Raw genomic sequence first — 25,228 nt, 5'->3', positions numbered from 1 at the left:
CAAGGCCACATGTTTTGTTTTTTTTTTTAAACAGGGAAAAAAATCCTTCGACTCCTTTCAGGTGTTCTTCCTGAGATTATTGCTCCGGACTGCTTGTTCGTTTCTCCGACGAGACGTCCGCTCACGTCTGGGGTTTGATTGGCATAAAAGCAAACGCTACATAATAGATTTTGTGTTGTGAGAAAAATTTAACCTACTTAAAGACAAGCAGAGAAACAGACTTATAAAATCCTGCGAACGGTCCAAGGAATTTGGAAAGCTCAGCCAAGATTCCGAGTTTCCTTTTCTTTTTTTTTTCCCTTTGTGGAACATCGATCCAGAGCGACTACTGTACTGCTTTTCTCGTACTAGTCAGCAACTGTAAAAATAAAATCCCATAGGGAAAAAAAATAGAACAGGTTGGTGTGTGTGGTTGGGTACATGTGTGCGAGAGAGGAAGAGAATTTTGGAAAAGGATCTCATTCAATCTTTCAGCAAGGAATCTCCTCTTTTATGGAGGAATGCGTCTTGGCCGCGGCTCTGAATTCACCCCTGAACCTGCAGCGGATTCTCTTCTGCACAAATTGCTGATGTGTATCTTTCGCTTTCTGACCATCGTGGTGGATTTAAAGGGAGAGATAAACTAATGCGAGTCCCCATCCCTAGTGTGATGTACTCACTAGGGCTCGGGGCCCATGAGAAGAAAAACACACAACAGGTCGGATTGCTATATGACACAAACAGCCTGAACTGCATTACCTGTGTAAACCGCCGATTTGCCAGCGATTACAGGGTTTCTGTTATTAGAGCGATGTTAAAGGTTTATAGAGCGATTTAATGTTGTGCAGCGTCTGAGCGAGAAGTTCTTTCCTGCTATCACTTACACTACAGCCTCCATAAACCCTTCTCTCACCACCCTTTCTCTCTCGCATGTGTTTCGGTTTGCCTGAAACTTGTTGTTAGAATCTGTCTGTATATGTCTCTATCTTTTGTATTTCCCCCCCTGTACTTCTGACTGACTGTCTCTCTCTGTCTGACTGACAGTCTCTTTCTTTGTCACTTTATGTCTGCATGTCCCTATATCTCTTCGTCTTGGTCTCTGTGTCTCTCTCACTCTCTCTTCCTGCCTCACCCTTTCTCTATCTCAATCGAAAACAAAGGTTATAATCAGAAATGTAGCTTGTAGTCATTTTACAGAGAAAGCAGAACATGCATGTTGGTCTGTCCTACATTGTTTCCTGAACTGCAAAAATAACACACTGACATTAAACAGACCGACGAGCACTGTTTCCCTTTCAAACTTTCAGCTCTCGTCAAGACTGGTGTCAGGATCCGATTCGTAAAAATCATAAAAATACAACGGCTCATTCAAAAATATTTATTAATCTGAAATAGTTTGGTAGGTTTAAGAGGTTTTTAGAATTTAAAAACACTGGAATAGGAAAGCCGTCACTATCAGCACTCGGTAACTTTCTAGAGCAGCACACAAACGTGCGATTCGAGAGACGATTAGGAGTCCATATATTGCTTCTCATTTGCATATAGATAAACCTCGCTCGCGAGTGTTACGTTATCGGCCGCGCTCACATCGCTGCTTCAACCTCCTGCCGAAACACCCTCCAGCTCTGACTGAAAACGTGTGACTTTAGACGGCGCTGTTGTGATGCCGATTGATGGACACGGCGTAGCGCATTCACGAGAGAAAGAGAAGTGCAACGAGGAGACGGAAAGGAAAACATGAAAAGTGACAGTGTCTATTCAAAAGAAAGCTGCTGTTGAACGAGTCACAATGAAAATGAACCAAACTAAAGGCAAAAGTTTTGTGGACAGCTGATATTAAAAATTGGTATTTGTTTTGTGATCACATTCCACGTTAGTCCTGATTTGCTATTATAATATCCTCCACTCTTCTGGGAAGATGCTCCACTAGATTTCGGAGTGTGGTTGTGGAGGCTTGTGCTCATTCGGGCACAAGGGTGTTAGAAAAGTCAGGTACTGAGGAGGTCTGAGGTGCAGTCAGTGATCCAATTCATCCCAATAGTGTTTAATAGAGTTGAGGTCAGAGCTCTATAGCAGACCACTCAAGATTTTCCACTCTAATTCATGTAAACCCATGAAGCTCTTTTTATACACAGGGCTTTTGTCATGTTGGAAGAGGTTTGGGTCTCCTGGTTCGAGTGAAGGGAAAATGTAATGCTACCAAAGACATCCTGTAAGATTGGTGCATCCAACTTTGTGGTAACAGTTTGGGGTAGAAACGTATATAGCTGGGAACGTCAGGTGTCCCGATACCTTTGACCAAATTAGGAAATGTAATGATTCTACACAGTTTACATTATTCAGGATCAATCTGAAACAAGGATTCTTTAAATCTGCATTAATATTTGAACTTGTCAGCAGAGCAGTGTGCAGGAACTCACAGAAAAACAAAGCTGCATTGTACTGCTCTGTCCCCCGTCCCTGATCCTAAACAAGTCCACAACACAACGAGTCTTCATGCTGGACAGCAAAATAACTCAAAATAACAGGCGTCACATGCTCGCTGCGTTTCTAACACAACATTTTTCTTAAGGAGAAATGCTGCATGTAAAAACAAAGAGACGGATTTAATGCCATCTACAGTTTGTCAGCAACAGAGGGTGGAGTTTAAACTATCCCAGTTTTGATGTAGTTACTTGCATGTTTCTTCATGATCAAACATCACAAATGCTTATTATGAATAGCACGATAGTTAAGCCCTATTCAGACAGGATTAATGTTGGGCTGCAGCTATCGATTATTTTAGTAATTGAGTATACTTCCAATTATTCCATCGGTTAATCGAGTAAACAAATAAGTATTTTTAATGAGCAATACGAAATATACAAGAGAAAATAAGACGGGTCTTTTTATTGCTGAAATTGCAGAATATCTGTGAAAACTAAACCCATTTAGTGCAATTAACTGCTATATTCAATCAAAATGTCAATAAAATATGTAAATTAAAATTATATATATATATATATATATATATATATATATATATATATATATATATATATATATATATATATATATATTAATTATTACATTCCTTAAATACATTATTAATTAATACAACTCTACTTCAAAATACTTAAAAAAAAAAGCTACACGCCCGCTACAGCGTTTTCTTTGTGTTTTAGTTTGAAATTATTCCAAACCATGGAAACTTTGTCGTTCTCTTCGCCGTTTTCATTCTGTGTTTACCTGTTCAAAGCGGTTCAAAGTTTAGTGGGCGGAGCATCAGTAATAATGGTCCGTGGGGAAACACTGTGCTCCGTGTGTAGTTAAATAGTCAAAACGAAGCATCGAGGCAAACAATTCGCTTTTTTGTATTCAAATTACTTGAGTTACTCGAAGAATCGTGTCAGCCCTAAATTAAACTGACATCAGGTGTCAGGGTGGTTTTTAACAAGGCCTCCTCTGGAAATTTATTTTGGTCCTGATCAGCCATGTTGGTGTGTTTCTTCATCCTCCACTGCGAAAGTTACAGGGCACATGACCTACTGTTTTTCTCCAAACTCTACAATCGTTTGATCATACAAATCCAAAATAAACATGTCCGTGATTTTCTTTACAGCTCTTGCCTCATGCTGGAAAACCAGATGTTTGACTGCTGCAGCTTGTGCATCAGTGACAATCATCCAGATTTCAAACACTTCCAGGTCACACAAAGAAAAAATGGATGCTACTCCTATGAACTGTCATTATTGTTTTATTGTATTTATCTATGTTTTTAGATGGGAACTTTGGAGTGGTCCAAATTAAAATAGAAAAACATAATACTCCAGTGCCTCTTCGACAGTGTAGCTGTAATGCTGGTATGACCATTTTCATGGTTCAGAAAAGTATTATAACATATACATATATATGTATATATATATATATATATATATATATATATATATATATATATATATATATATATATATAAAATTATCACTGTCAAATCACAGATCACCGCAGTTCTTACTGACAAATCACAGATCACAGCGGTTCCCAACGACCGATCACCGATCACCACAAGAGTAGTGGTGCAGTGAGCATGCTGTAGTTGCATTCCCCTGAGGAGCGTCAGAAGCAGGGCATAAGTGCAGTTCAGTTGCAGGTTAAAGCTCTGACTGTACCACAAGCATGTCTATGAGAGTATTGAGGAGTTTCATGATAAGTCATGCTCACCAGCTTGCTACCCGAGTGTTTCTACCCGAGTGTTTCTACCCAGTGTTTCTACCCCAGGGTTGTTTCTACCCCAGGGTTGTTTCTACCCCAGGGTTTTTGCTGGAGTTCTACTGCTCCTCTCCTCCTTCACTTACTAGCAAAGACTGTGCTGTCAGTGCAGAGCTCCTCACATACACGTTATAATTAACCAATGCCATTAACAGACTTACACAATCACTAACTAACACAGACTAATAAACACCAACATCACAGACATACACTATCTCAAACTCACACTGACTAACACACTAACACACAATCACAAAACACTGTCGCACAGTAACACACACCATCACAAACTATCACACATTAACTCACACCATCACAGACTAACACATATAACACAGATTACTACACACCAATGTACACCTTCACACAGCATCACAGATGAACAACAATCAAACACACACACACACACACACACACACAATTAATTCCAAACACACACACACCAACCCAGTCTAACACACCTTAACACAACACACAGCTTAACACACACCTTACCACAGTCTTACACACACTATACCACAGTCTAACACACACCTTAACACAATCTAACACACCACAACATTCTAACACACCACACCAAACACAAACCACAACATTCTAACACAGTCTAACACACCTTAACACAACCTAAACCACAGCTTAACCCTAACCTATACACCACAACATTCTGACACACACCAGCAGTCAAACACATACGAACACAGTCTAACACACACCTTAACACAACAACACATACATTACCACACACTAAAACACGAGACACACTCACTCACTCACACACACACACACACACACACACACACACACACACACACACACACACACACAGAAAGAGACAGAAAGAGAGAAGCAGCTAGCCAGTTAGCTAACATGTTTAGCTCCCCTGATACCCGGATAATAGACGAGGACGCGAACCGGTTATAACACACCCTGTACCATGCAAAACACCGCGCACTGACTCGCACACACACAGAGATCAGACCCAGATCTTTTACCTGTCAGTCTGATTTTGATGCTTGACCCGTTCCTCCGAGTCCCAGGATTCGACATCACTCCTACAATCAATCAGTCTAACTTTCTCTCGGGCCTCGAGACACCAACTTCCACACCAGCTGGACACAAAGCCCTCGGCGTTGTGTGGGTATGTGTGTGTGTGTGTGTGTGTTTCCGAGATTATTTCCTGTGTACTGAAGCCTCCTGCTCGTTGCTCCCGGACCGAACCACATACGCTAACATTTTTTCGAGCTCGACGGCGCGCTGACGTCACACTCGTGCACGAAAAAGGGGGGAAAAAATACGTGCGCGTCCACGACACTCGCGCCAGCATCCGGTCTGCAGCCGTGCACTTGGCTGCCATCCAAAATGGCGCCCTAATGGACGTGTAGTGCACTACATAGTCTTTGTTTTAAACCCTCGACTGTGTAGTGCACATTACAAAAGAGAAAACAGGGTAATTTCCTTCAGAGCAAACCAAGCGAATGATATTAAGCTATTAACAGGATACACGACGTGTCCAAAAATATGTGCACCTCTGACCATGATGCCTTCATGTGGTGTTTTCACCACAAAGTTGGACACCGAATTGGTTAGGATGTCCTTGTGTGCTGTAGCATTACACAATTTGCCTTCAACGTGGAGAGATTGATATGGAAAACCACGTTGGCTTGAACTAAGAACAGTTTTTATTTATGAATAAACATGTAAGGATAGTTATGCCAAAGTATAGGAATTACTGCACTATAAATATGTGGCCCTTTTTAAGGGATCAGAAGTACGAACTACCATAATCATAAAGACCATAGTAAATTTTAATACTTGACTGCAAATCGTTTTAACTGCTTAAAGTCCTCCCAGACATCATCGTTGCTGGGTTTGATAATGCTCCGTCAGGTCTTTAATGTAGCTGCATACAGCTTGTTCTTGGGGTGTTTTGCCTTCTCTTTTGACTTCAGCAAATAAACTGCAGCTCAAATGGATTCAAGTCATTGATTGATTGGTGCTGGCCAATGCAGAGCATTCCACTTTTTCGCCTTAAAAAAGTCTTGGATTGCTTTCAGTGTACACTTCAGGTCATTGTCTATCTGCACTCTGAACGCTTTCCAATGAGTTTTGAAGCAGTTGGCTGAATCCGGACAGATAATGTTTCCCTGTACAATTCATTCTGCTGCTTTTGTCAGCAGTCACATCATCAATAAATACAAGGTAACCAGCAGCCATACACGCCCACACACGGTAAGATAAGACAGTATGGTTTGGATCACAAGCAGTTTCTATCTTCACCACGCTCTTCCCTTCCCATTGTTTTGCTACACATTGATCTTTGCCTCATCTGTCTACTGAATGCTGCTTCATTCAAGGTAGATTTTTTAAATCTGTTTCGGGGGCTTGCCAGTGGTTGACATCTTGTAAAAAGCCTTTGTATTTACCCTGGTGAAGTCTTCGCTTGATTGTTGACTGTCACAGATACAAGTAACCCCTAAAGGATGTTCTTAATCTGTCTAACTGTTATTAAGAGGTTGTTATTCTGCAAGAAAAGAATCCTTGGGTCAACCACTACAGTTGTTTTCTGTGGTCTTCAGGGCCTTTTGATTTTCCGAGCTCTTTCAACATCATATTGGGAGTTAGCAGTAACAGATTCAAATGCAAATGCCACACTTAAAAAAATTAACGTAGACCATGTATTTATGAAAATATTTAGTAATTTGAAATAATGAGGGATTAACACATTCCTCACTATGGAACAGCTGAGCAGTCAACTGTATAATTCTTTCGGTTCCTTAAAACATGCTTTACTGTTCACTATATCTGTATGTAAATACACTCAGATTAAAGCTGAAAGTCAGGAACTTTGAGCTCAAGTTCATTATTTAATTTAAATTTCAATATTTTGTGAAAACATTTGAAAATGGTAATACATTTAATCACCATTTAAATCGTTAAAGACCTAACTGGAGGTTGGATTGTTAACTTTTATTACTACTCTTTTGTCTCTTTATTGTTTTTAGCCTTTTACTTCATACTGATTTGATAGGTCAGAAAGGTGACCAAGCTTTATTATTTACACTTCAATATTCTGGTGACAAACGCTCAAACTCAAAACCCTTTTTTTTGCATACAGCATTTGGAAGCACAATTTATATGTGAATGCTTTTTATAAACCTGTCTAACTTATTATACTAATCAATAAAGAGTCAACTGGATGTAATATGTCTACACTTTTTTATTTTCAATTAATACACAGAGTTGCAATCAGCGTAAGATAATGAAAAATTCTAATGGGAAAAAAAAAAAAACATAATTCATAGATGGATTTAGAGCGATAAGAACTAACTTTATATTTTATCCCTGTCCCCAAAACTGATTAATAGTTAAAGCAAAAAAATCTCGTTATAATTTTTATATTGAGTGAAAATGATAAAAAGGATACGCTGGGAAACACATACTGTTTTTTACCATCCTCATCACCAACACATCAAAGCACAGAAAGTGACTCCAAGGAGCTTACTGAATATAAAATCTGTGTTCAAAAATGTGAGTTCTTATAATAAGCTGTGGATGCCAAGCCCTTTGTGTAGGCTGGGGTGAACTGCATGCAGGACCCTTTTTCCATATCAATCCAAACTATGTCTTTCTGCAGAGATAATAAAATGTTAACCCTAACACTTTCACTGAGTTGGGATTTATTATGATGTGCTTTGCCAGCTTATCTGCAAACCTTTAGGAAATACCCCTAGATAGTGTTAGATTTGGATTAAGATCCGGACACTGCATGCCTGGAAACAAAGTAAAATAAACGCAACAACTATAAAATGTTATTTATGTAGCCTTTTGGTTTGATTTAAATCGAGCATAATTTTATACATAAATTCATTGACGTTAGATCACTCGCATTGCTCCAGCTCGAGTACTGAACAACATATTGAATATTTCTTACATATATAGACTACCCACCCATATGCTGTGCTTAATGTAGTGTTAAAAGCCACTATTAGAGTAAAACTGCTTTTATTTACATCAGCAGTGCTGCATTTATATCCAGAGTGAATCTTGAGGATTGTATCATTTTAATGCTTCATTTGGCAAACACCCCGTCATGAGTCACAACAGGATGAACTACTGCGAGCTGAAGTAGGCCTAATAAAAACGCAATCATTTACCACCTTAAAGGGTTTTTTTTTTCTCTTCCTTTTTAAATGGATTACTTGTGTTAGCTTTCAAGACACGGATTTTAAAGGAAATATTTTTGTCTTTTCTGAATTCCATTTCACACAAGCACAGAGTTTATCATGAATATTTTAAACAGACCTATATAAACAGAACAGAGAAACTGAAATAGACTTCAAGGTTTTAAATAAAAATGCTCTCATGGCTCGACTACGCCTCCTCCTGGAAGTAAAATCTATAATGAACTATGTACTTCTATGTGTTGGCACAATTGCAATACGTTAGTAAATATGACTCTACAATAACTCCACAATATTACTCTGAGGTTTTCATTTATATTACAGATTATATGATTGACAAAAACCTGAGAAAATTAGCTTGTGTAAAATTTTTCTAAAATATTTTTTCAAAGGGGTCCACATCCTTTTTTTCTTAAATGACACTCAGGTCAAGTCAAGTTTATTTCTATAGCGCTTTTTGCAATGGACATTGTCTCAAAGCAGCTTTACAGAATTTAAGAATTATAGAGAATGATGTATATTTATCTCTGATGAGTGACTGGGGCAAGGAACAACTCCCTTAGATGGTATGAGGAAGAAACCTTGAGAGGAACCAGACTCAAAAGGGGAACCCATCCTCATTTAGGTGATATTAAGAGGGTGATTATAAATCTTAAAGCAATACAAAACACCAGGGAGTGTGAACTAACATTAGCATCAGAGTGTGTGATTTATGATTAATGTCCTTTCTACAGTCTTATACAGTCAATTGGCGTTATGGAACCAGAAGCTTTTGAGCAACTCATAAAATAGCTCATCGTCTGAGAGCATCATAGATCCAACACCAACTCCTTAATGCCAATGCCTTTAAACAATCAAAGAGGTCCAATGTCCAAACTCTACTCTTGATGGTTCGGGATGTTTGCAGGGTCTACTTCTTTAAAGAGCCATGATCTTCATGAGGTGGGACACAACTGGAGTTGGCACAACCTCGGGATGGGTAAAGAGAGAGAAGCAGTGTAAAGGAATTGGCGTAACTGCTGATCATAATATTAACAAGCACAAGTTGATAATGTGCATTTGATCAGATGTTCTGGAGCAGATATGTGTAGGACTCGCTAAAAACATACGTCTTTAATCTGCACTAAAACTGGGAGAGTGTGTCTGAGCCCTAAACACTATCAGGAAGACTATTCCAAAGTTTAGGAGCTAAATGTGAGAATGTTCTACTGCCTTTAGTGGACTTTGCTATTCTAGAAACTTATAAAGGTCTCCGGTTTCCTCCCAGCTCCCAAAAACATGCATGGATGATCCAAGAAGTTCAATAAGTGCTTAATAAAGATGTGAAGAATAATTCTCTTTAACTTCTTCTTAATATTTTATTTAATTGAAGATCTTAATATGTCTGTACTCCTCGTATACAACTGTGAGATTATTTACATTAATTCTTTAGACAAGTATCTAATGATATATTCAATGATATATTCAATATATATATTGTTTTAGAATGAGTGTGATAAAAATAGTGATAATTTCACTATACATTTTTATGCAAACCCATTTAGTTAAACCCAAACCTCATTTACTATTTAAAGATATCTGGATGTTTTGATTGCTATGGAACAACAACAACAACAAAAAATATGGAAAACTCCACAACAAGCCTATTCCCTGCTGATAAGCTGGTAATGATATATACAGGCTTTAGCTCCATCAGTGGACGTCTCTAATCGCTTGCCCTGTATATTCATCAGTCAGCACTCGGCAGCTGGCAGCTGGGTCTCGTCCCAGTTGAGATCAGACTCTATGCCTATGCTTATATTAAGAAGTCAAATATAACCTTAGCGCAATTTGTTGCCAAATGAAAATGCTCATCAAGAATGTCTTTAGTGTATCCAGAGATCAGTGTGTGTGTTCACAGCTTTGCGTTACCATACTTAATGACCCCACTTATGTCCACACATGCTCAGAGTCGATCGTTCAGCTGCATTTCACGCGATTGTCTGGGATTAATCTAACATCATGACATTATAAGCAAGATATCAAAGGCAAATATTTCTGTGTGACTTTAACTGACAGCTGCACAGTATCGTAACTGACCATCCATGACAAGATGAAACAACTTTCAAACCTTTTTACCATTAAAGTAGATTCAATAATTATTCGAAATTACTTTAATACCCGGATAAACACGTGTATGTACTTGTTGTGACTCATATAGTTGCAAAAACAGGTACATTATGAGGTAAATAAATCAATAATAACAGACTAACCAGATTTGCGTTTATTGACTATGATTTGTCTATTAATATAATAGAAATTCCAGAGTTATAAGTTAATATTATGTTGAATTTAAACTTTAAAAATTATTAAATAAAATAAATGTCCAAATCTATCTGCAGTTTATTGTGTATTGTTATTTATTAATGCCCTATGACTCTACTGGAAAAACACATATAGCATGTTTTTTTCCCCCAATACCCTAGAAGGTCACGGTATGTTTTCCCTCAAGTCAAAGCAATCAACTGATGCTCCCAAGACAGGACAGCTTTATTCAGTTGGTAATGGCTTTTATAATAGTTATGACCATATCAGGAACTCCCACACATCATATATAAGAGCTTCTCCAGACCAGCCTGTCACATCAGAAACTGCTCCCCACTGTACCGTGCTCTGGTAAGTAAACATGTAAACAGCTGTGTTTTTTCACGCATTTCCCCCACATGGTACCTTCTTTGTACAAATATGTCACAATTTATGAAGTCCTGTGCATATTGTATTCATTCTGTATCTCTTCTGATACAGCTGTGTGAGAGGTATTCCATCTGAACGACTGGTGTGGGTGTAGAGGAACTGAGCAACCATGCCAGGTGCCTACAAAGGTGAATGTGGGGACAATGTGGATCCCATGCCGTTCCTGGCTCCCTCGGAAAAAGAAAAGCTGGAGGCCATTAGCAAGTCCTATGACATTAAGAAGTCATGCTGGGTGAGGGATGATAAAGAAGGCTTCATTGCAGGAGAGATTCAGGGCGAGGACGATGACAAAGTCACCGTCAAGACATCCAAGAACAAAGTATGAGTCACTTGTGCTCTTATTAAGCATCATTTCATTAAGAGCATAATGAATTTTAGTACTAACATGCATCTTAAATGGAAGCTCTACTTTGTTTTATGCAAAATTTCTTTTCTTTGTCTTTAGACACTTTCTCTAAGGAAGGACGATATACAACAAATGAACCCACCAAAGTTTTATCAGGCTAGCGACATGGCTAATTTGACCTTCCTGAATGAAGCCAGTGTGTTGGAAAACCTTCGTTCACGTTACATCCATATGAGGATCTATGTAAGCCAACATATCAGTAAACGTTGTCCTATAAGCAAAACCAAACAGTTGAACCGTTTAAAATAATGAATGTAAACTCTTGCATTGTGCAGACCTACTCTGGGCTCTTCTGTGTAACTGTGAACCCGTACAAATGGCTTCCAATTTACGGAGCAAAAGTTGCTCAAATGTATAAGGGGAAGAAACGCAATGAAGTTCCTCCTCACCTTTTCTCCATCTCTGATAATGCATACCATGACATGATGATGGGTGAGTGTGAAAAACAACCCTGCTTTTTATCCATGTGTTTTTATGGTAAATCTAAATAGTTTTTTTGGCATCTCTGATTTTAGAGCAAGAAAACCAGTCATTGCTTATCACGTAAGTATTAGTAATTTTTAATATCACAGATACATTTCTCAGAAACTTTAATAAGGTGGTGTATGTACTAGGAGACTGATAAACCCATCAAAAATGTTTACTCCTCCTTTTACTGCTCGTAGTGGAGAATCCGGGGCTGGCAAGACTGAGAACACAAAAAAGGTCATCCAGTACTTTGCCAACGTGGGTGCCGCTGGTGGGAAGCCAGCTCCAGATTCCAAGGCAAGCAAATGAGACTGATGTTCTGAAGAGTAAAACAATACTCCTTGCTTGCATTTAGTACATGTGAATAATGACTGAGTTTGATACTGATGGTGAAAACGTCCGCTCACAGGGCTCCCTGGAGGATCAAATCATCCAGGCTAACCCGGTCTTGGAGGCTTTTGGCAATGCCAAAACCATTAGGAACAACAACTCCTCGCGTTTTGTGAGGAATATTTTAGAATCATTCCAGATCCAAAGAACACAATATGGACTATAAAAACTACACTAAAAATTGCATTTCATTATGATTAATAATTCTTTTTCAGGGAAAATTTATCCGTATTCACTTTGGACCAACAGCTAAGCTGGCTGGTGCAGACATTGAGAGCTGTAAGTGTCCAGAATGTCCTCAACACTTCATACAATTTCAGCTAATATTGTGTTTTAACAAAATGTTTCTTGAAGATCTTTTAGAGAAATCCCGTGTCATCTCTCAGCAAGCAGCGGAACGCAGCTATCACATATTTTACCAACTTCTGTCAGGGAGAAAACCAGAACTGCTGGGTGTGTTATTAATTTGTTTGTTAATTTGTCACATGCTCAATAACTCAACCGTATTTTGTTTTGTAAGTAATTACATAGTGCATAATTTCTGTTGATTTGACTGCACTCTGGCATACTTTATTATAAGCTGTAAATGCAAGTTATTAAATTAAATTTAAAGTAATAAAGCTCATTTAAATTAAATTAAAACTAATACTATACAGCCAAACAAATGTGAATACTTGAGTGTCATAAGCATAAACAACATTTGTAAAACATCCCATTCTAAAATCTTCCTGTGCTATATTATAATATACATTGTATCCAAGACTGTGCATTATGATTTGTGATAGCAGTTTGAAAAATATTACTATATATGTGTATGACGATCAGGTTTCCACATACTTTTGGCGATATAGGTTATGAGGCGGCACAGTGGCACAGTGTTTATCATTGCCACCTCACAATCCTGACCCTGATTTGACCTCCAAATACCTATATGCTATATGAATTAACAACCTATCCATGGTGCATTCCTGAATATATGTATTTGTCTAGTAACTATAGGTATTGGCTGCTTATTTGTTTCTGGAGAATCATTAGTTTATTAAAGCTTGCAGTCTGTATTTTCATTTTAAAAGTAAACAACAGAAATATAAGTGTGTTACTGACTAACTTTTTATTCATTTACATATCTGTTTTTGCTTTTCAGAGGATCTCCTTTTGGCACCTGATCCAAAGCAATATGTTTGGATCTGCCAGGGAGTCACGCAGGTGGATAACATGGACGATGGTGAAGAACTGATCCTGACTGATGTAAATAAACCTGTAACAGCCTTTCCTTTGAAACACATTAAGATTAATACATGTGTGCTAACTTTGATTAGTTCCTTTTTTCTTGATAGACTGCTTTTGATGTTCTTGGCTTTACTGCTGAGGAAAAAACTAGCATCTACAAACTAACTGCAGGCATAATGCACTTCGGTAACATGAAATTCAAGCAAAAACCAAGAGAGGAACAGGCTGATGTTGACACCACTGAGGGTGAGTATGTGCCATTGAGTTAAACTATAGCTGATAAAGTACGAGCTGTAAAGTAAACATTATAATGATCTATATGTAGTGGCTGACAAAGTAGCCCACCTCATGGGAATCAACTCTGGAGACCTGCAGAAAGGAATCACCAGGCCTCGTGTTAAAGTTGGGAACGAGTTTGTGACCAAAAGTCAGAACCAGGACCAGTGTGTCTACTCCATTGGCGCTCTGGCTAAAGCCATCTACGACAGAATGTTCAAGTGGATGGTGTACAGGATTAACAAAACACTCGACACCAAGATGCAGCGCCAGTTTTTCATCGGCGTACTTGATATTGCCGGCTTCGAAATCTTCGAGGTAACTTTTTGTATTTATTTCATGAGCTTTACACTATAGTGAAATTGAATTCTCCACTGTATTTTTGTTTTTCCCAGTTTAACAGCTTCGAGCAGCTATGCATCAACTTCACAAATGAAAAGCTGCAACAGTTTTTCAACCACCACATGTTCGTTCTGGAACAGGAGGAATATAAGAAAGAGGGAATAGACTGGGTTTTTATCGACTTTGGGCTCGACCTGCAGGCCTGTATTGATTTCCTGGAAAAGGTTACAGAACATTCTCTTACTAATACTAATAATGAAATTTACCAGGTTCATTAACTTTCTTGCAAACTTTCTTCTGTATTTCAGCCAATGGGTATTTTTTCCATTCTCGAGGAGCAATGTGTTTTCCCCAAGGCCACAGATGCCACTTTCAAGGCTTCCTTGTATGACAATCACCTGGGCAAGTCTGCTAACTTCCTGAAACCAAAATGTGCTAAGAAAGGTCCAGAAGCACACTTTGAACTGATTCATTATGCCGGCACTGTAAGTCTACTTCTGAATAATATATATTCCTCTTTGCAAAGTCAGCTTTAGGTTCTAAACCCTGTGGCTTGAATACATTTTGTAGGTGGGATACAATATTTCAGGCTGGTTGGAAAAGAACAAGGACCCACTGAATGAGACGGTGGTTAGTCTATACCAGAGGTCATCCATGTCCCTCCTAGCTCAAATATTTAAGGAAGAGGAAGCTGCTGCAGGAACCAAAAAGCAAAAGAAGGGTTCCTCCTTCATGACTGTATCTGCTTTCTACAGGGTACAAGAAGTTATCCTGTTAGAAAAGTAAATCTGTAATAAAAAATGTTCTGTATTTTAACTGTGCTTGGTTTCCTACACCACAAAAGGAGCAGCTGAGCAAACTGATGAGCACCCTGCGAAGCACGGCACCCCATTTTGTTCGCTGCATTGTACCCAATGAATTTAAACAATCTGGTAAATATAAAACATGGAATTATTAACAGTTTGGTTTGGCATGATAAAGCCTTGTCAATTGATGACATGTACCACACACAGTGTAATATATGAATTATTATGTGGTTTAATGTGCTTATGTAAGCCATTGTGTTTGACCAGGTGTTTGTGATGCAAAGTTAATCCTGCACCAGCTGGCTTGTAACGGTGTCCTGGAGGGAATCCGTATTTGCCGGAAAGGCTTTCCCAATAGACTGCAGTACCCTGAATTCAAGCAAAGGTATTTCACTCTCATACAGTACAAAAATCATCAAAAACATATTACTGAATGATTCAAATTATAATATTTAGAAGACTTCCACTATGTGGCTGACTAACTGACTATTACAATCATTTGGGCTGTTTGTTAAACATCCCATTTCAGATTCCACTCTTCTAAGAAAGTTTTACAATAGATTGTGTGGCTGTGAAGTTTTATGTTCCAGTTCCTCTTAAGTAAAGTTGAGGTCAGGGCTCTGTGTAGGACACCTGAGGAAGAAATATTTTTCTTTATATATTTTTAAAACATATCCACTACATTTTGGACATGCTAACTGTACATTTTAGCTAAAAGGGGACATTTTGACCAGTGTGTGTGTGTGTGTGTGTGTGTGTGTGTGTGTGTGTGTGTGTGTGTGTGTGTCTGTGTGTGTGTGCGCACAAGGTATGTTGTAATGGACTTCAGGGTGTATCCCTTCCTGTCTCGCTCCCAGTGTTCCAAGAATTGACTCTAAATCCAACTTAACTCTTATTAAAGTTAATAAATACATCATTACATTTTTTTTTTCAGTTTGCCTGCCCTTAATTTCAGGTTTGGGTTTGAGTAAAGAATTAACATTTTTGTGCATTGTTAATTGTCAAACTTTTCCACAGGTATTACATTCTAAACCCTAACGTCATTCCGAAGGGATTTGTGGACAACAAAAAGGCCTCCGAGCTGATTTTAAGTTCAATCGGTTTAGATAATATGGAGTACAAGATAGGACACTCTAAGGTATGAGCATATCTTACAGTGAGTCAGATGTTTACAGTCAATATATTTACTGCAGAATGTAAGAAATGTTTTATATTACAGGTGTTCTTCCGTGCTGGAGTCCTGGCTAAGCTTGAGGACATGCGAGATGAGCGTCTGGCTAAGATCATGACTATGTTGCAGGCCCGTCTGTGGGGCATGCTCATGAGAATTGAGTTTAAGAAGATGCTTGAGAGAAGGTCTGTCAGATGGACAAATACAGCTTCTTCTTCTGCCTTATATACCTTTTATAAAACTTAATATGCCGCATATCACACGTCTTCTTGCTTTTCAGGATTGCTCTTATTGCCATCCAGCGAAACGTCAGGAAATTCCTTCAACTCAGATTCTGGGGCTGGTGGAAACTTTATACAAAGGTAATTTGAATCTATAAAGAGGATGATTTTTTTTTTGATGTTCCATTTTACTAACAATTAGCTTTTGTTTTAGGTTAAGCCTTTGCTCCATGTAGCTCGTCAGGAGGAGGAATTGAAAGCCAAGGAGGAAGAGTTGCGAGTGGCACTTGAAAAGACAGCAGAAATGGTTGAGAAGATCAAAGAGATGGATGAAAAGCTGGTCACTCTATCCAAAGAAAAGAGTGACTTGGCCTTAGCCCTAGCAGCTGTAAGTCTGGGGGGGTTCTACTCTGTCAATAATATTGACAAATGAGATGTGTATGAAATTAATACTGTAGGTATGTCAATATAAATGTATTTATTTATTTTATGTGATAGGAACAAGACACCATAGCAGATGCTGAGGAATGCTGTAACCAGCTGATGAAACAGAAGATGAACATGGAGGAACAAATACAGGATTTCAGAGAGAGGCTAGAGGAGGAGGAGAGCGCCACAACAGCCCTGAGTGCTCACAAGCGGAAGCTGGAGGCAGAGCTCATGGACTTGAAGAGGGATCTGGAAGGCTTGGAATCGACTCTGGCAAAGTCAGAGAAAGAAAAACAGGTGAAGCCCAAGGGTGCATTTTCCGAATCTATTGCAAAACCAGCAATTTGCTGTGTTTGCCATACAGATATGATACACTTGTAAAACAAAGAAACACACTGAATATAAATTCTGACATTCCAGGGCCTGGATATCAAAGTGCGCACTCTGGCAGCAGATCTAAATCAAAAAGACGACACAATTGCTCGTTTTCAAAAAGAAAGAAAGGCCATCGAGGAACTGCAACAGGTTAGCCCCATTTCACATTCATAATTTAACACTTTTTCACACTGGCTGTCATATTTACATGTCCAGATGTACCTTCCATCTTCAGAAAACTCTGGATGACCTTCAGGCAGAAGAAGATAAAGTGAACCACCTCACCAAAACCAACAGCAAGCTCACCACTCAAATGCATGAGGTGAGCTTGAAGGCACAGAAAACACTGAGGCATAAATAACTGTCTCATGTGCAGTGTAACAATAAGGAACCTATTTTTTTAGCTGGAAGACAACTGGGAACAGGAGAAGAAACTACGCGGAGAGGTGGAAAAAGCCAGACGCAAAGCAGAGGCTGACTTAAAGATGACTATTGACAATCTCAATGAGATGGAAAGAGCCAAAATTGACCTGGAGGAAGTTGTTAAAAAGTATGTGAAGTTTTTATATACAAAAAGTGTAATTTGCAAGGAGTTTATTCTAAACAGTAAATTATCATTTCAGGAGGGACTTGGAAATTAATCATGTGAATGCCAAACTAGAGGATGAGCAGTCTCTCAGCTCCACTCTCCACAGGAAGCTCAAAGAGCATCAGGTTTTTTTTTCTAATTTCTGTAATTTTAGCAATTTTTACTGTCAGATATTCCAAGGAAAAAAAAACAAGTGACTGCTATTTTCCACTAATGCATTTTCCCGTCCTCCAGGCCCGCATTGAGGAGCTTGAAGAGGAACTGGAGGCTGAGAGGGCAATCAGAGCGAAGGTATTTCACTCTATTCATCCAGCTTCAGTGCATTTCCCTGGAGTGTGTTTTCTAGTTCAACTGGACCTTCTGTTCTCAGATTGAGAAGCAGCGAGCAGATTTGGCCAGGGATCTTGAGGAACTTGGAGACCGATTAGAAGAAGCAGGGGGCGCCACTGTTGCACAGGTCTGCTTCATGGTTCATTATGTATTTAATTCAAATGTTAAAAATGCAAAATAAATAAAAACTGAAATTAGCATAAATTTGCTTATGTGTAGGTGAAGTACATGTTGCATAGTAAAAACATAAAAAAGTGAGAATTCATTTTACGTTTACATGAATAATGAACAATCAGGCAGTAGAAAGTGTTGGTTTTCAGAAATATAACAGAAAATGCAATGTATAATGGAATGTCTGAAATTTCTGACTCCTATATTTACAGTAATATTATTTTTTTTTAAATATGCAAAGAATATTTTTTTGTTTTAGTTTTTTTAATAGATAAAATTGCTAAACATTTTTTATACATTGTCTGTAAACCAAGCAGCAATAATTAACATTTTAAAATATGCAAATGCAAACATCTTATTTTTTTATTATAAATGAGACTTCAGTATTGCTTTTTTAGGCATTCTGCCAATAACAACAAAATCCAAGGTATTTCTTATAATTTGTATATTAATGTTGTTATAATAGCTTTACTGGCTTTACTGAAACTTTGGATTTATGTGGATTTTAACTTTGGAACTGTGGATTTATTTATTAAACATAAACTGTAAAAGATAAATGAATACACTGTTATACTACTTATAAAGTTGCTGATACTACTTGTAAACATAAATATATGTGCATGTACATGGTCAGATTGAGCAGAACAAGAAGCGTGAAGCTGAGCTCCTGAAGCTCCGTAGAGAGTTAGAAGAAGCAGCTCTCCAGGCTGAAGCCACTGCCTCAGCCCTGAGGAAAAAGCATTCAGATACCATGGCTGAGCTGGCTGAGCAAATAGAGAATCTACAAAGAGTCCGCATCAAGCTTGAGAAGGACAAGCAGGTCATGAAAGCCGAGATTGATGACCTAAATAGCACTGTGGAGTCTGTGCAAAAAGCCAAGGTGAGAGATAATTAATAATTGTTTAAATTGGCCTACATGGTTATTGCTATATTGATAATTTGATAAGGACTTGAATAAGTTTTATGAACATGCAGCTGAACACAGAAGCCCACGTCCGAAAGTTAGAGGACAGCCTGGCAGAAGCTAATTCCAGACTGGTAGAGATAGAGAAGTCCCACACAGAGGTCAACACCGCCAAAATCCGACTGTCAGGTAGAGACTATCTGTTCTCACTTGCATGAATGTAGCTGAGATTAATATGATTATGATTCATTTTGATGATAATCCATCAGCTGAGAACAGTGACCTGAGCCATGAGCTGGGAGAGGCACAAAGTAAGCTGAACCAGATCACACGCATCAAGGCTTCACTGACCACTCAAAATGATGAGCTAAAGAGACAGGTGGATGAAGAGTCAAAGGTGAATTGATTCAGTTATAACTCTGGATCAATTAATTTCTTAACATTAAGAAACAGGCGGAGTGTGAGGAGAAAATAAACCTTGCCTCATCCGTTTTTCAGGCTCGGAGTACAGCTTTCATTGGCCTTGCTAACACTCGCCATGACCTGGACCTCCTGAAGGAGCAACTTGAGGAGGAGCAAGAGGTTAAAGCGGAAATGCAGCGCCTCATCTCCAAGCTTAACTCTGACGTGACTACCTGGAGGACCAAGTACGAGACTGATGCCATCCACAAAACTGAAGAGCTTGAGGAGACCAAGTAAGCAATCTAATCATTAATATGCCAGAACCAAGGGGCGAGTGCTGTTCGAGTGCTTGAGTTTGGAAAATAATTTTAAAAAGAAGGTTTTTGTTTACAGACGTAAACTGACTGTTCGGCTTCAGGAGGCAGAGGAAGCTGCTGAGGCAGCACAGGCCCGTGCAGCTAGTCTGGAAAAGGTCAAGCAAAGACTTCAGGGAGAGGTGGAGGATCTGACAATCGACCTAGAGAAGGTCTTTACTCATCCACAGTAGCATTAGACTATGTATATGTTTAAATATTGCCGCTTTCATCGTTTTATTTTGACTTTGTGATTGTTAACCTGTTATAATGGCTTTTTTCTCCACTGTAGTCTAATGCTGCTGCAGCTGCACTCGATAAGAAGCAGCGCACCTTTGACAAGATGATTGCAGAGTGGAGCCAAAAGTGTGAAGAGCTGCAACTAGAGCTGGAGAATTCCCAAAAGGAATGCCGCTCCTACATGACAGAGGTCTACAAGCTCAAGACGGTATACGAAGAATCACTGGACCACCTGGAAACTGTCAAGAAAGACAACAAGACCCTCTCTGGTAAGGCAATATGGGTAAAAAAGTCACCTAACATTTGTTCAATTTGCTCCTTTCCAGGATTTTGTTTTGCTCAAATTCGAATTAAATAGATGATACTATTACAAATGTTGTCGTGCATAATGCTGTTCACAAGCATCTATTTAATTAGTATTGCTGTACGTGCACTCAGCATGATAGTCTAATATTTGATTTGCTTTGACCTCTAAGATGAGATCCGAGATCTTACAGAGCAGCTGGGTGAAGGTGGAAAAAGTGTTTATGAGCTGCAGAAAGCTAGAAAGAAGTTGGAGGTTGAGAGGGATGAGCTCCAGCTGGCTCTAGAGGAGGCAGAAGCCTCTCTGGAGGTATAACAACACAAGTGTTGAACTACATCTAGATGTATTATCTATGATGTCTGTGATCTTATCCAAGATAACTTTTAGGAACACCTGTCATGTGTATGTGCACTCATTGTCTTTTGATTAAGGTTGAAGAGGGTAAAGTGGTCCGAGTCCAGCTGGAGTTGGCTCAGGTCAAGGCAGACATTGATCGGAGAATTCATGAAAAAGAAGAAGAGTTTGAAATCACAAGGTAGCACTTTTGATTTAGTGAATCTGCTCTGAGAGAGAAGATAAGAAGTATATTTTGTTTTCAGCTATTAACCAGTACCTCTGTCTTTAGGAAAAACCACCAGCGTGCAGTGGAATCGCTGCAGGCTAGCCTGGAGGCAGAGGCTAAAGGTCGCGCAGAGGCTTTGAGACTGAAGAAGAAAATGGAGTCTGACCTAAATGAGATGGAGATCCAGCTGGACCATGCTAACAAAAACAACAGTGAACTAGTCAAAACCCTCAAAAGGCTGCAACAGCAGATCAAAGTAAGGACTTCACAACCTCGGTCTGATTCAACTCTAACTCATGATGTCTGTGTTAGACAGATGACATGTACTGATATTTTATTGTTACACATCAAACATTTACTCACTGAGCACTTTATTAGGAATACTATGCTGATACTGGGTAGAGCCTCCCTTTGCTCTCAAAATAAGGCCTCAGTATCACAAGCCTAAATCACTTTATGGTTTGGTGCCCTTTCATGCTCTGAATCTCCCATAGTGCCTTATCCCCAAGGTCTTCTACTGGATTCAGATCTGGTGTCTGGGAAGGCCACTGAAGAACAGTGGACTCTTTGTCATGTTCATGAAACCAGTTAAAATTACTTTTGTTTTGAAACATTTGTATTAACAGGCCTAACATGCTTCAGGAAAACATTCCCCACACCATTACACAACCTCAAACACCCTGGACTGTGACACAAGGCAGGTTTGGTCATGCTGTTCAAACAGTCTCACCATTCTGTGTTAATCTCTATTCAACAAGGTGTTCCTGTTCACAGAACTGCCAGATGTTTTTTCTTTAATTTATTATTCCGAGTAAATTCTAGAGAATGTTCTGTGTAAAAATCCCAGGAGATCAGCAGTTACAGAAATAGTCAAACCAGACCATCTGGCAACAACACTATGACACGGTCAAAATAACCTTGATTAAAATGTTTCCCCATGCTGATGCTTAATATGAACATCAAGCATCTATGTTACTTGCCTGTATATGCATGATTATATGCATTGTAATGCTGCATCCCAATTGTCCCATTAGAAACTTTCCTAACACTTTATCACGTGTTTCTAATAAAGTGCTCAAAGAAAGTACATTCAGGAATTATTTATACTGAACCTGCTCCCTGTGATGGCATTCCAGTGCCTGTGATTAATCAGATGTTCCCGCACTGTTTGTCCACTTGGTAGGATATGCAGATGCAGATGGATGAGGATGCACGGGTGCACGAGGAGATGAGGGAGCAGTACAACCTGCAAGAACGCCGACTCTGCTTAATGCAGACAGAGATAGAGGAAGTGCGCAGTGGCCTGGAAGCTTCTGAGCGATCCAGGAAACTCCTTGAGCAGGAGCTGGTGGATGTCACCGAGCGCCACAATGAGCTCAGTGCGCAGGTATAGAACACATCACGAAGAAATATTTAGTATTTGTATTGCATTTTGTGAAATAACAACACATAAGTTAGAGTAGAAATGTCTGATCTGCAATGCATTCAAACACTTAAAAATTGGTATATATGAAATATATTTTTCTCTTATTTCACAGAACCAGACTTTTAATATCATGAAGCGTAAAATGGAAGCAGACCTGACTCGCCTTTCCAACGAGAACGAAGAGCTGATTAGTGAGTTCCGTGCTGCTGATGAAAGAGCTAAGAAGGCAGTCACAGATGTCAGTCTGGCACTTGCTTTCTACACACATTCTGCTTTAATTCAATTACCAGTGATTAAAGACATTTTTCATGGGTTTTCTATCTCTTTCTCAGGCGACTCGCATGGCTGAGGAACTGCGTCAGGAGCAGGACCACTGCATGCATCTGGAGAAGATAAAGAAGAACAACGAGCTGACAATCAAAGAGCTGCAGTTCAAAGTGGAGGAGGCAGAGGAGCTTGCACTGAAGGCTGGCAAACGTACTATTCAAAAGCTGGAGGCCAGAGTGAGTCACAAATACTGTTATCTCTCAAAATGTACACTGTAATGTAAACTGTGGCCACAAAATATAAAGTACACAAGTGTATAAATTGCCTTTGTTTGCTGTAGCATTACAATTAGTGGAACTCAAAACTGTTCTATACAATTCTCCTTTGTACAAAGCTCAATGAAGACATAGTGTGTTAAAGTTGAAATGAAAGCACTCAAGTGTTTTGCCCAGAGCCCTGACCTCAACTCCAACGAGCACCTTCGGGTTTGAACTGGAACACAAACTGCACCCAAGACCTCCTCACCCAACATCAGTTTCTAATCTGAATAATGCTCTTGAAGCTGAATGATTGCAAATCACATATCAATGCTCCAAAATCTAGTGGAATCTCTTTATAGAACAATAAAGGTCATTATTGGTCTAGTGGTTAGGATGCGGCGCTCTCACCGCTGCGGCCCGGGTTCGATCGCCGGTCAGGGAACCGACCCCAGCCATTATAGTTGCACAAGCCAGTGCACTCTTAGTGCCGGTCCCAAACCCGGATAAATGGGGAGGGTTGCGTTAAGAAGGGCATCCAGCGTAAAAACATGTGCCAAATCAAACATGCGGATGATCCGCTGTGGTGACCCCTAATGGGAGAAGCCGAAAGAAAGATAACAGCAAACGAAGAACAAACCTGGATGGAGATGCACATCATAATCATATGTGCTTGTTGGGCATCTTTATCCAGATTAATTATTTCAGTTGTCCTATATACTATAACTGACACAGCATTATCAATGTTCTACTGACTGTATGCAGATCAAGGAGCTGGACAGTGAGCTGGATGGTGAGCAGAAGCGGCACGTCGAGACAGTCAAAGCACTGCGTAAGAACGAGCGACGCCTCAAAGAGCTGATCTTCCAGTCAGAAGAAGATCAGAAAACTAACCAGCGCATGCAGGAGCTTGTCGAGAAACTACAAAACAAGCTGAAGTCTTACAAAAGGCAGATAGAAGAAGTTGTGAGTGCCTTCGTGCAGTCTCAGCTTTAATGCACATGTATTGTATGTTTATAATAATGATAAACAGCCTACATTTCTTCCTGCTCTTAAAAGATATGTATCTTGTGTGGTGACAGGAGGAGCAAGCAAATGCAAGCTTATCCAAGTACAGGAAGACTGTGCATGAGCTTGATGATGCTGAGGAAAGAGCAGGCATGGCAGAGATGGCACTGAACAAGCTCCGGACTAGGAACCGTGCTGCAGTGAGCAAGGGTTTTACAAATGTTGAGATCGTACAGGTCACTAAATCCTCTAAAGGTTCCTCACAGGAGTGAAAGTTTTAGCCCATGCAGGAGGTTAGCACAACTCTTTTTATCGCCTGTTGAATTGGGAAACTATAAACATCAATTTGCTTCTAGCGGGTAACTCTGCAATTAACTACTTTTATTTCCTTTCCCAGAGTAACGAACAAACCAGCACTCATTCCCCACTTGAAGGATTTCGTTGGAGCAAATGGGACTGAAGGAAACAGAAGTCTTAAACTGAAAAAGTCTTAAATGGTCTAGCTGTAGTTCTACTTGTTCACCTAACATGTTTTGTGTTACATAAACAGTTGAATCAGTTAAATCTAGTCTGGCTAAGGCTCTTTAGAAATGCTCTTCAGTAATGGGGAATGATTGGGGGAAGCTGCACTCTCATATCAACGATAGAGAGTGCAACTGTGTACGTCACTTTCCTGTCATGAGCTTAACTTTCTTTTAATGAGTTTGAATAAATTCTAAGCAAATTTTACAGTCTACTATTCAATTATTTAATAATGCGACATGAAAATAGATGTCCTTATATAATGTATGAACAAATTGAATTCTTTCAGTATCATTTATTGACATGACTATTATGAGGTCGGAGATGTTGTCAAAAAGGGAGATATAGGAAGATCTCTTGAATCTTCTGATATTTGTTGGCATGGCAAAATGTTTCTATGCAAAATATGTCTGAGTCTAAGATATGTCTAAGATAACTACAGAAGATGTTGTGTTAGATTTTACACATCTCGATATAATGGAACTGAATTTGTATCTCTATTTTTACAATGACAGCACTATTATTGTTGATATAGTAAATTATAGTAAGGCAAAGGACACACACAAATCTTTAGGACTTTATATTCACATATAGATGAACATTAAAATCACATATTCAGAATGCAAATTTCAATG

General features: G+C 39.1%; 2 protein-coding genes across 3 annotated transcripts in view; one reads left to right on the top strand and one right to left on the bottom strand.

Moving 5' to 3' along the window:
• Nucleotides 1-5,657, bottom strand: part of smurf1 (SMAD specific E3 ubiquitin protein ligase 1) — a 36,265-nt gene extending 30,608 nt beyond the window's left edge. For both annotated transcript variants that reach the window (XM_046834941.1, XM_046834942.1), the window contains exon 1: nucleotides 5,223-5,657. In XM_046834941.1, the coding sequence (XP_046690897.1) occupies nucleotides 5,223-5,277 (55 nt within the window). In that variant the 5' untranslated portion in view covers nucleotides 5,278-5,657. The remainder of the gene's footprint in view (nucleotides 1-5,222) is intronic.
• A 5,596-nt stretch (nucleotides 5,658-11,253) lies between these two features.
• On the top strand, nucleotides 11,254-24,760 carry LOC124375872 (myosin-16-like). Its single transcript, XM_046834568.1, has 42 exons — nucleotides 11,254-11,463; nucleotides 11,590-11,733; nucleotides 11,826-11,982; nucleotides 12,066-12,093; nucleotides 12,216-12,315; nucleotides 12,428-12,520; nucleotides 12,624-12,687; nucleotides 12,763-12,861; nucleotides 13,553-13,656; nucleotides 13,746-13,884; nucleotides 13,964-14,232; nucleotides 14,310-14,480; nucleotides 14,565-14,741; nucleotides 14,827-15,012; nucleotides 15,101-15,188; nucleotides 15,330-15,447; nucleotides 16,080-16,200; nucleotides 16,282-16,418; nucleotides 16,514-16,595; nucleotides 16,669-16,842; nucleotides 16,953-17,180; nucleotides 17,304-17,408; nucleotides 17,494-17,580; nucleotides 17,663-17,808; nucleotides 17,882-17,972; nucleotides 18,082-18,138; nucleotides 18,218-18,304; nucleotides 18,983-19,228; nucleotides 19,324-19,441; nucleotides 19,522-19,649; nucleotides 19,751-19,947; nucleotides 20,048-20,180; nucleotides 20,300-20,516; nucleotides 20,724-20,860; nucleotides 20,983-21,086; nucleotides 21,177-21,369; nucleotides 22,297-22,500; nucleotides 22,652-22,777; nucleotides 22,872-23,042; nucleotides 23,829-24,029; nucleotides 24,146-24,364; nucleotides 24,469-24,760. Exons 1-41 carry the CDS (start codon nucleotides 11,254-11,256, stop codon nucleotides 24,341-24,343), a joined length of 5,835 nt encoding a protein of 1,944 aa, XP_046690524.1. The 3' UTR covers nucleotides 24,344-24,364; nucleotides 24,469-24,760.
• The last annotated feature ends 468 nt before the right edge of the window (nucleotides 24,761-25,228 follow it).

Source organism: Silurus meridionalis, chromosome 22 (genome assembly GCF_014805685.1).
Source record: "Silurus meridionalis isolate SWU-2019-XX chromosome 22, ASM1480568v1, whole genome shotgun sequence".
NCBI classification, from domain to species: domain Eukaryota; kingdom Metazoa; phylum Chordata; class Actinopteri; order Siluriformes; family Siluridae; genus Silurus; species Silurus meridionalis.
The sequence above is the reverse complement of the archived record's forward strand: the minus strand, read 5'-3'. Positions and strand labels throughout refer to the sequence as shown.